Source organism: Callorhinchus milii, unplaced genomic scaffold (genome assembly GCF_018977255.1).
Source record: "Callorhinchus milii isolate IMCB2004 unplaced genomic scaffold, IMCB_Cmil_1.0 Scaffold24, whole genome shotgun sequence".
Lineage (NCBI taxonomy): Eukaryota > Metazoa > Chordata > Chondrichthyes > Chimaeriformes > Callorhinchidae > Callorhinchus > Callorhinchus milii.
In genome coordinates this window covers 6,148,286-6,160,321 of record NW_024704765.1, presented here as the reverse complement: position 1 = coordinate 6,160,321, position 12,036 = coordinate 6,148,286, and the positions used below count along the sequence as shown (strand labels likewise).

The 12,036-nt window shown below is 43.1% G+C and overlaps 1 protein-coding gene across 1 annotated transcript; it reads left to right on the top strand.

Moving 5' to 3' along the window:
* The first annotated feature begins 824 nt into the window (after positions 1–824).
* On the top strand, positions 825–11,309 carry mfap2 (microfibril associated protein 2). The gene is made up of 9 exons (XM_007906957.2): positions 825–899; positions 4,566–4,648; positions 5,663–5,734; positions 6,506–6,526; positions 7,014–7,040; positions 8,062–8,112; positions 9,774–9,861; positions 10,500–10,573; positions 11,051–11,309. Exons 2-9 carry the CDS (start codon positions 4,606–4,608, stop codon positions 11,152–11,154), a joined length of 480 nt encoding a protein of 159 aa, XP_007905148.1. The 5' UTR covers positions 825–899; positions 4,566–4,605; the 3' UTR covers positions 11,155–11,309.
* Positions 11,310–12,036: the final 727 nt, after the last annotated feature.

Genomic DNA, 12,036 nt, shown 5'->3' with positions numbered 1-12,036 from the left:
TAAAAGAAAGAGACGTCTAAAGGTAGGACTAGCAGGTAACAGTGGAAACCTTACGATGTCAACGTAAGCTAGTCCTGTCGATTTCTTTCCACAGCCGGGTTGTCTGGCTGTGCGGAGTTTTCCCCCCGGTTGTGATACGGGGTTTGAAACTGCAACTTGTTGACTGAACCTTGCCGGACCAAGGTCAATAAAAGAAAACATCTAAAGGGAGGATTGGTAATTACTAGCGGAAACCTTACTCTGCCAACATAAGCTAATACCAAAGTAAGCTAGTGCCATCTTTATCCTCTCCTGCACCTTTCTACACCCAGAGCTGGACCAACACTAGGTGGGGGAAATGCACTCAGCAACCGAACATATTTGAGGCGAAGCTCTGGTGTCCTTGCTTGGCACCTGAGCTGGGGTGGGGAAGGAGTAAGATGATTGAGGGCTCAGTCAAAGAGGAAGGTATTGAGACCGACTTTAAATGAGGTGAGGGAGGGGAGTTGAGTTGGAGGGACTCCGGGATGGAGCTTCGCATAAAGTTACTAAAAGTTAACTTGTGGTCTAATAAGTTTTTCAGCAGTTATCTGAATAATCCCTTAAAAAGATACAAATTTATAAATAAATTAAAAAATGATTTGGTCACTTAATCCACACTGTTATGCGCAATCAGGTGCCGCATTTCACCCACAAAATATACAGTCGATTGATTTTTGCGATATATTCTGTGAAAAGCTTTGAAACATCTCGAAGACGTGATAAATGCAAGGAATATTATTATTATCTTCCTCCTGGAATACCCAGGCTTTAAGACCCAGTAGAGCTATAGCTCCAGAGCAGCCAGTTCGTTACCATCTGGAGTTAGTTTCAAGAGCAGTTGCTGGAGAGCAGTTCAGCAAGTTCCACTGAAGAATCTGGTAAGAACAAATATCTATTCAATTTTCCGTGCGTACAAATCCGTTACGAAGGGACTCCAGCATTCTCTAACCCTGAAACCCGTCTGAGCTTCTCCTAACAACTTTAAAGTGTGATTTTTATATGTACGTTTAATGCATATGTAAAATATATACTTTGTTTTAAATGTAAAGACTCTCAAAGGATTGTAAACTGGAAGGTAATCTGTGACTTGCCTTCAGTTGCTTCTGGCAAGAGATTGTAGGGCTGTAGAGGTGAGACATTAGACTGATGCACGGAGGAGCATTGGATTATTAGAGAGAGGGAGAGAAAGTGAGACAGAGAAAGAGAGAGAGAAAGTGTGCATTTAGAAAATGTGCACTTTACCCTAAATACTGTACTGAGTGGAAAGTATGAAGAGTGGCCTCCAACAGCAGAAGCCATGTGGTTCAAATAACAATCAGCCAAGCAGCCTTATTGTTCATGTTCCAGTGAATATTCCTTCAGGGAAAATCCCAGAACCACATACTTGGAGCAATTTTAATCTCTGTTTACTGTGAATCATCTCTGTTTACTCTTGGAACAAAACTTTTTTTTTCTCTTAATGTATGAAGTAATGTTAATTGTACCTTAAAAATTCTAAAGCTAGTCTCTTGTGCTTGGTGGGGTAGGGGGTGGTGGGGGGGGGGGGTGGGTGGTGGTGTAAGAAAACCCTTTGTTCTCCAGAGTTTGATTCTTGGAGACGAGAGCAGTGGGGGAGGTGTTGGGAGGGTTTAATTACACCCAGATGTCTGGGTTAGATTGGAGCAACTACATGCACACTTCCAACCCGAGCACCAGCAGAGAAGGTTTGCAAAAGGACTGGCTTGTAGCCTGAAAGGACTGGGACCTCAGCCAAGCCACCAACCCCACAGGACCAGCTTAGACTTTGCCAATGCAGCCACTGACCGATCTGAAACTTCCTCTAACCCTGAATTGTGATGTGCCTCACTGCTGTCTGTCTACTGAGGGGAAGGGGCTCCTGAAAAGAAAGAGGGGCACCAGTTATAACTCGAAATTTCACTTTGTTTTGGCCTCTGAGACACACCGTTTGGTCTTAGAAATTCAAGATCACTGTATAAATATCACTAATAATTTGGTCACTCAATCCATGTCTGTCTGTAGGATACTGCTGTACACAATTGGCTGCTACGTTTTGCCCACAAATAGTCAATTCACTTTATTGTATATTCTGTGAAGCGCTTTGAGATGTCTTGAAGATGTGATAAAGTGCTATATCAAATGCAAGTATTATAGAATTGTGAAAAATTCTTATTTAGATATGTGAGGTCTTAAAAAGAAAAATAGCTCCCTCATTAAGGCTGACATTATAAATATACTGTAAAGTGTAGTGACCATGTGGTTTGTTGGTGAAACGGATCAGCCAATTGTGTACTACATTTCAGACTCTCAAACTAATTAAAAGTACCCTCTACACTGCAATCATCCCCCGCGCACTGCACCACAAACTCAATCCATGAGGATGGAACTGGACTGAAGATACAATGACAAGTTGTACTTATATAGCACCCTCCACACAGGGTAGCATCTCCGAGCGCTTAGAAGATGGAGCTGGGGACAGAGCCATGTTCCCACTGACTGCATTTACAGCAGGCTGTAACCACAACCAACGGAAACCATGAAAGCAGGAACATTATGTCTCATCTCTTCTTGGATCCTGAAGGGATTTCACTGCTTGTATAATGTAAATGAACAGTTTATGGGCACACAGTAAACCCTTCACTCTGTCTAAGATATTGTGATATAATCGCAGGGTTACTGACATTATCTTGGAGCTTTGTGAAGGATCACCCCAATGGCTCCTAGCAGCTGAGCCACCAGAAGAGGACGGTCCCAGGTCTACGTTGTGTTAGCTCAGCGGTCGGTGGTCAATCTTTTTGGTTGGCCAATAAAATAAATTTACTTGATTGAATATTGTGGAGTCCTGTAGCTCAGTGGTTAGAGCACTCGCTTGCAAGCGAGACACCTGGGTTCAATTGCAGGCAGGACGAAACCTTGGGCAAGTTTCCTTACTCCACACGCCTGATAATAATCCCTCCAAAAACAAAAAACGATAATAAATTGGTCATTTTCAATCCATGACTGTTTGTGGGACACTGCTGTGCGCAATTGGCTGCTGCGTTTCGCCCACAAATATATGGTCAATTCACTTTACAGTATATTCTGTGAAGTGCTTTGAGACGTCGAGAAGACGTGAAAAGGGCTATATCAAATGCAAGGATTATTATTTCTTGATTTATGACATAAATGTATTTTGTCAGTCGGCCAGACAGGTTGGCTGCCACTGTTCTAGGGCACTGACTGGAGGACAATGAAGCTAGAGCGAGGGCTAAAGACCAGGGAATTTGGATGATTCAAGGAGCAAACACTGACGAGTCAAATGGCCTCCTACTGTACCATAGATTTCTATGGATCGAATGGCATCATCATGAAAGTGCTCCCGTGAGAGTATACATCAACAGAACTGTCACAACTATCTCCGTGTATATATGTGTCTCTGTATGTAGGTAGTGCATTACCCATTCATATGAATTCACTGCAGACTTGTGACTGTTCCTTATGAATGTGTTATTAGTTGGGCTCAGCATGCCCTGGTCTGTTGGTCATGCATCAGAAGGTCTCCCACTCTGGCTTACATTGATCCAACTCAGCAGCTCAGCCTCCCCTCTCTCCGAGAGGAAAGTACAGCGTCTCGACAAGCTCGGATGTTTGACAGACTAATTAAAAGAGAACAAGAAATTGGGCAATGTGCGTTTGGGAGCAATTCCAGCTCCTGTCCTAACTGAGCTGCCTGGCGGGCTGACAAAACGTGCCGCTGACATCTCACAACTAACTACAATAATAAATGACATTTACACAGTGCCTTTCGTGTCAGGAGGATGGCCCAAGGCACTGGACAGTCAGGGATTTGGACCCGAGCAGGGGGTTGGAATCAGGAGAGGTGGAGACTACTGGTAGGAGGGTGACCGAAGGTGGGGTTGAAGAGGAAGGGCTTGAAGGAGGCAAGGGAAGAAGCGAGGCGAAGGGACTGTGGGATGGAGTTCCAAAGGCCAGGGGCAGAGAAGCTGAAGGCCCGACTATTGATGGTGGGGCAGGCTGGGCGGAGGACATGGAGTAAGTTTATAAACAATTAACAACAAATTACATTTGTATAGCGCCTTTCACAGCAGGAGGACGTCCCAAGGCCCCAAAACTCTTCATTTCAGAGCAGGGAGCAGGGAGGCTCCAGCTCCTATTAGTTTACTTAATGATTATCTTCCTTGTCTGCCGTGTGAGGAATCCCAGAGATCTGGAATTGCTCAGTCTTGATTTGGAAGCTGTTTTACTTCAGTTCTTTAAAAAGGGATCTTGTGGCTGGCTTCCACATTCAGGAATTTTCAAAAATACTTTTGCTCATCTTAAATTTTTTAAGCCATTGGTTTAGAGGCTAACACCACGAAGAATTTCTGCCACCCCTGGTGTCCAATTCAATAGATTGCCTGCCCACACCATCCCCCCCAAACCCTGCACATCCCCCAGCGGCTATTGTGTCTGTGAAAACCATTAGCCTCGAGGCCTCATTGTGCGATCTGATCTGAACCTTGTGCTTTCAGATATTTTTTACTAATTGGAGTCTGTTTGTTCTGTAGGTTTGTTTGTAACTTCCCCGAACACGTCTGGGTTCTAGCCATGGCTGTCAGAGCCGTATGCCTCATCCTGCTCTGTCTACCTGGTGAGTACGAAGCTGCGAGAGCCGGCTGGCCCTTGGGACAGAGACTTTGTAATCTTGTTAATTAATCCTGGCTCTCTATGGAGGCCCGGTCGCATAGTGCTTAGCGTGCTTGCCTCGCAAGCGAGTGGACCCGGGTTTGATTCCCATGCGGGCAAAAGCTTAGGCAAGTTACTTTACTCCACGTGCCTCTGTTTACCTAGCAGTAAGTAGGAACCTGGTTGTTCGTCAATTGGTGGATCACTTTCCAGGGGAAATAATCTCTGCTTCCTTCCCGCGCCCCCCCCAAAAAAAATTAGTCACTGAATCCACGACTGTTTGTGGGACACTGTTGTGTGCAATTATGCTGCTGCGTTTCACCCACAAATAATAATAATAATAATCCTTTGCATTTGTTATAGCGCTTTTCACGTCGGGAGGACGTCCCAAAGCGCTTCACAGAAGACACTGTAAAGTGAATTGACTGTATATTTGTGGGCGAACGCGGCAGCCAATTGCGCACAGCAATGTCCCACAAACAGTCGTAGATTGAAAATGACCAATTTATTATTGTTTGGTTTTGGAGGGATTATTATTAGGCTTTGTGTGGAGTAAGGAAACTTGCCCAAGGTTTCGCCCTCTGCCTGGAATTGAACTCAGGTCTCTCGCTTGCAAAGCGAGTGCTCTAACCACTGAGCTACAGGACTCCAAACTCCAAACTCCAAACTACAGTCACTACACTTTACAATATATTCTGTGAAGTGCATTAAGAAATCCCAACGATTTGATAAGGCACTATATCAACAACAACTTGTATTTGTATAATACCCTTCACACCGGATGTTTGGATACGCTTAAGCATTGTCAAGTATTTCCACGTGTATCAGATACCCAGTTGACCCAAACCCCCCAAAAAATTCTAAATAATCTTATTGTAGGTAAAGAGTTTGAGACATTCTAATTGTCGTGGTAAAGGCGCTGTGTAAATGTGTATAAGGTTGATATGGTCGTTGGCTCACTCGTCTTTTCTGTTTGCAGCTTTGCTCGAAGGTCAATATGGGAACTTCTACCAAGAGCAATCACAATACGCACAGTATGAAAATCCTGATGGTAGGTCCCACACCACTGTAGGTAGGAAAAGGAGTAGACCATTCAGCCCCTTGAGCCCGTTCCACCATTCTTTTATGGCTGATCTGCCTCAACTCCAATTACCCGCTTGATATCCTGACTTCACAAATATCTATCTACCTACCTCAGTTTTGAAGATGTGAATGAATCCAGCATCCACAGCCTTTTGGGGGAGAGAGTTCCGGATTTCCACTATCATTTTCATGAAAAAATGCTTCCCGATTTCACTCCTAAATGGCCTAGCTCTGATGTTAAGATGATGCCTCCTTGTTCTGGATTCCACCACCAGAGGAAATAGTTTCTCTGTATCTACCCTATTGAATCCATTTATCAGATAAGTAGAGGTTTCAGCTTGCAGTTAACCTATAGACTAGACTCCCCACAGTATTGAAATCCCAGCATTTATTCATTCATCTGCATCTTCACCTCGGCACAGCTGAAACACGGACCTGATCTTATCGAGTCTCGTAATGAAATAACAAAATTAAAATAGAATGCCTCGATGATCTATAGCTGAGACCGCAATCCACGATTGTTTGTGGTTGCCGCATTTCACCCACAAAATACACAGTCAACCTGCTTTGCAATATATTCTGTGAAGCGCTTTGAGATGTCTCAGCGACATGACATGGGGCTATATGAAATGCAAGGATTATTATTATTATAATACAATTTTAGATACTTTTTTTTAAACCAGTGTTTTAACATGTCAAAAGTCTGCAACTGAAGATTGTTGCTTTTCTGCTCCCCCAGGTATAGATTATAACTACAACGGTGAGTTTCTTTATTGCTCTTGCTCTCTTTGATTTGTACCTGGCTGGACGCTGTCCTTCAGGATTGTGCTGAGAAGAGGCAAAGGTGGTCGTAATATTTTTTTATTTCTTTTAAGCTAATGGGGTAGATATCACAAACTTTTGGTCACTCTGTATATTGGAAGACCATTTTTGTTCACAAAGCCAGAAAAATATCACGACCACCATGGCACTCTACGCATCACTACCTTTCCCCAATCCTGTTTTCCTGCTATACCGTCGCATTCATTAATAATTCTGCTTCCCACGGATTAATCTATCTCTCACTTGAATGCTTCAAATGATTTCTAATCAATCTCAAATTCCCAATCTGTGCAGCCAGGGCAGAATTGGTGGTGGTGCTTCTGATCTCACATTCCCCACTACCACTCTGATAATCTGATTAACCCCTCCCGCCACCAATTACCTTATTGATTCTGTGCAACTGATTTGCTCTTGTTCTGTTACAGATCCATCAAACTTCCAACCCGATTTAGGTAATAAAGTGTTGTATAACTGTACATTGTCACATTTGATACATCCACATTTATATTCTATATTTTTTTTTGCTCAGCCACATGACACATGTGGAAACCCACCCACCGTGGTTAAAGCTATCCAAACCCAACCGAGACTTCCACACATGGAAAATCCAGAGGTAGATTATTGGAATGGAATGCGCACTCTCTGCCTGGGGACACACATCCTGCTTACCTGATTCCAGAAAGTATAAGGCACAGGTTGGCAAGAGTCGAGGCACCCAGAGTGTGCGTTGGGGTACTGCTGGAGTTTAACCAGCTAAAACCGCATAGCTTGCCATTGGTATCGCTGGCTGGCAAGCTTTCCTACTACTTGTCCAGGTAGCACCTTACCCGTTAACCCCTGTTAACATTGCAAAATAAAACCCTGAGTGGGCTGACTCCCTGCCCTCAGTGACTGATCTGCCTTTCCAGGTCCTGTCAGTGAGCCAGGCTGGCTGTGCTGTCATCAGCAGTGCCCTGGTATATTCTATACAATCTATAAAGTGACTTGATACAACGTTATGTGCATTGTGCATATGTTAGTAACACAATAAATAGCCTGCCAATTGGCTTGGTTTGGAAGCACTCCTGCCTTAACGTGGATTCAAACCCCACGTTGAAACTTGAGCTCATTAACTTTCAGATGAGACATTAGACTGAGGTCCCGTCAGGCTTTTTAGGTGGTCACTTTTCAAAAGGAGAATGTAGTTTCTCCCAATGCCTGGTAAATAATCCTCTACATTAACTGGCCATTTGTGATGTCTTGTGGGTGTAAATAGCTGCCATCTTCTCTACAAAACAGTCGCTACACTTGACAGCAATTAACTTCTAAATGTTGGGAATGTGTTGAGGAACTATTAACTGCAAGTCTCTTTATGAAGGCAATCGTGCAATTAAAATAGCTTTCATCTGGTGTGTATAACACAGGGGCTTCCTGTTTGAGGGCTGCAGGTGCTGCTCCAACTGTGATGACTAAAATTGTTTCCTGTTTTGTCAGAAACAAATCCTCCATCAGACCTGACAGAACCAACAGAGCCTGGCCCTCTTGGTAAGTGATTTATAATTATCATTCCTGTCCAACAATCCCCCAAATAAAACTGAACACTCACCTCATCACTCTATGTGGGACTTCTTTGGGAGTGCAATATTGCTGCTCCTTTTGCCCACAAAAAATAAGTCACTACGCACAACAATAATTACTCTGAAACACTTTGAGGCATTTCTATGGCGCTATAAAACATTGCAAAAGGAACAGAATGGATTGCTCTTTCAGAGAGATAACAGACACACAATGAGCCAAATGGCCTTCTTCTGTATAGTAAATTCCTATAGCTATAAATGCACAAGTTCTTTGTTTTATATGGTTGTGTTTTCATTGGTATAATCAACTGCACCCTTATTCACCTTCCTGAAAGCTGAGATAATAAAGAGATGGAAAGATTCTCTGAAATCCAACTGAAGAAATGTGTTATTGACATCAATACATGGGAGGAAAGCTCCAAAGACCACAAACTGTGGAGGTCTATACGTAGGCAACGAGTAAGCTATTTTGAACAGGCTAGGATTGTCAAGCAAGAAGAGAAACGTAGACAGAGAAAAGAGCGTCAGTCTGTTTGTGGAACATGCTGTGCGCAATTGGCTGTTGTGTTGCTCCCACACAATACAGTCAATTCACTTCACAGTGTATTCTGTGAAGTGCTTTCAGATGTCTCAATGATGTAATAAGGCACTGTATCATTTGCAAGTATTATTATCTCGCTTACACACATTTGTCACATTTGTCATTTGTTTGACTCTCTCTCCGATTGAAATGGGAGGCATGCATTCTGGATAAGTGAGCACAGTTTAAATGGAAGGGTTTGCCAGGGGTGTGTGGAGCCAGCCACTTAGCTTGCTGGATTTATGATGTTTAAACAGCTGCTTTCTATATTTCACTCCTTACTCATAACTTGTATAATTTGGCTCCTTGTGCTTTGGACAGGAGCCTTGTGTAAAGAAATGCCTTCAGTTTGGCCTTGGAATTAACAAGTCTAGTCACCTGGCCTATTCTGGTGTAATGTTGTTCCTGGCATAGCTGAAGGTTTGGCCCAGGCCTGACCTGGGACAATGTGTCTGACTGTCCGTCTGTCCCACCATCACAGCCATCTTGTCCCACTGGCCCTCAAAGACACTTGAGCCTGCCAGCAGTCAATGTTTCACAAACCTAATTTGCAGTATGCTAATGATAGTCGCCGCCCACAAAATAATCATTCTTGTATTTGATTTAATGGCTTATTGTGTCGCCAAGACATCTCAAATCTCCCACACAGCTGAGTTTTTTTTTACTTCTTTGTTACTTGTCAAGTTTTGTTTTTCAAGTAGTCGGATTCAAAGCAATGTCTCATTAATGAGGTGAGGGGTTGGGGGTGGGGGGGGCAGTGAAACGGAGGGTGTTCCAAAGGGTAGGGTCTGTCAACCTGACCTGAATTTGAACCCATGGCCTAGTAATTGGACTGTTCAGTCCCAATCCTGCTGTTGTATTCAGGCAGTTTTGAGATGATTGACGTGATTATCACCAGCAATAATTAAGGAACATGATCTGGAAGAGCAAGCTTTTAAACCCGTAGTAATTTATCAATGAAATAATGAACGTTAATGTTGAAACCGGGCTACGCAACGTGGGTCTAATGCCATAGCCTGGTAATGTTTGCTCTCCACTGTGTCTTTCAGATTGTCGAGAGGAGCAGTATCCGTGCACCAGACTGTACTCTGTACACAAACCATGCAAACAGTGCCTCAAGAGCCTCTGTTTTTACAGGTAACCTCTGACCACCCCCATTGTCATTCAACTTTTGTGCACAATCTTTTTTTTTAAAAAAAAGTCAAAATACCTTTACTTCATCGTCTATTGGAACATCTCCTACGTCTGGGGTAGTGAGGCATTTAATGCCAGAGATGTTTCATGAAATCTCCCTCCCCCTATACTGGGCCAGAAGTGACGAGTCTATGTGCAGACTTGTTACCCTGTGATAGGCCTCAGCTATATGTAACGTAGGAGCTTCAGGCTTCTTATTCTGTGTTGGGCCGCAAGTCTGTGTGTCAGAGTGAAGGCTCCTCACCTCAAGTTAGGCCAAGTATCATAAGTAACTGATATTTTTAAGGTGGACTAAAATGGTAGATAAGGGAGCACTTTGCTAATAATCCCTCCAAAAAACAAAACAATAATAAATTGGTCATTTTCAATCCATGACTGTTTATGGGACACTGCTGTGCGCAATTGGCTGCCACGTTCGCCAACAAATCTACAGTCAATTCACTTTACAGTATATTCTGTGAAGTGCTTTGGGATGTCTACAAGACGTGAAAAGCGCTATATCAAATGCAAGGATTATTATTATTATTATTTGCTGTTCTGAAGCTTTTTTGGTCATTAATCACAATGATCTGTGCTTGCAGCCTTCGCAGGGTCTATGTGATTAACAAGGAGGTCTGTATCCGCACTGTCTGTGCACATGAGGAATTAATGAGAGGTGAGTCTTAACAGCTTGGAGTCACCTGAGGCCAATTATACAATAGCTATGTAAACAGGTTCCTGAATTTTATCAGCCAGCAATTTTTAAAATAAGTATATATTAAAACAGAGGTCAGTCAAGCTTGCCTCTGCCTGTCTCCTGGGGTTACATGTTGCAGTGTGGAGAGTTCACTGTCTTGTTATTACCCTCTGTTTATCTAGCAGTGAGTACGAACCCGGTTGCTTTTCCAAGGGTAATAATTCCTTCAGAAAATACTAATTTATAATACAATAGTGGGACATTGCTGTGTACAATCAGCTGCTGCATTTCACCCACAAAATACAGTCGATCCACTTTGCAATATATTCTGTGAAGCGCTTTGAGACATCTCAATGCCGTGATAAGGCGCTATATCAAATACAAGAATTATTATTAAGTCCTTGGTTTGGGAGCTGTATCCAATGCCGTGTTTCCTCTCTCTCCTATCTCCTGCAGCTGACCTGTGCCGGGATAAGTACTCCAAATGCGGTGTGATGGCCAGTAGTGGATTGTGTACACAGATGGCCTCATCGTGTGTCAAGAGTTGTGGATCATGTTGAGGGGAGATCAGAGGGGGAACGTGAGGAGCATATGGTGTGGGAGGGAGATGGGGAATCTCCACATATATCAACAGTATTTGCATTAAGCAATGTAGAGGGATTTTTTTTGTTATTCCCATAATTGATGGTGCTGAGGGATTATCCGTATAAACCTCGAGATAAGATGTGCACACAATGTACTGGACTATTACTGTATGGAGCGGGTGGAGGAATACATTATAACACGTCTTTTTGGGGGGGGGGGGGGGCAAAATCTTTGGATTACATTCGAAGCCCAATCCATTCCAGCCGTCTTACATAGTGGAATGTAGTTGTGGCGCCAGTGACAATTAGTGAAGCAAACCTGTAACTTTTGCTGTCACTCATTGCGTTAGATAAGCTGTAATATTAACTAACCTACTCACAAGGTACTGATAGCCTTTAGTCGTACAACCACACAGTACCACCTAGCACTGGTAGTATCTTTGACACACGGACAATATAAGCCTGGTTGAAAGTGGTCAAAAACACACACACACACACACACACACACACACTTCAAATAAATATGGTGCAAATTCTACATGAAGGACAAATACTTGAGAAATATCATCCTGAGGTTCAGATGTTGACAAATTGCTGGAACTTTGCTGTTGCCTTAACAGAGTCATGATCACTTTGCAAACAACGTCAAATTGAATTTATACTGTAGAGCGCCCCTTTCATGTCAGGAGGATGTCTCAAGGCGCTGGTGCTTACCCCTAAGTTTCCATTTTTATTTTCAGTCTCTGAACTCCAGTAAGTCTGTAACCTCAAAACTCATTCTTGGGCAGCTTTCCATGAACAAACAAGGATACCTTTTTAAACCATTCCTTGCCAGTCTAAGTGATAGATTTAATTCTG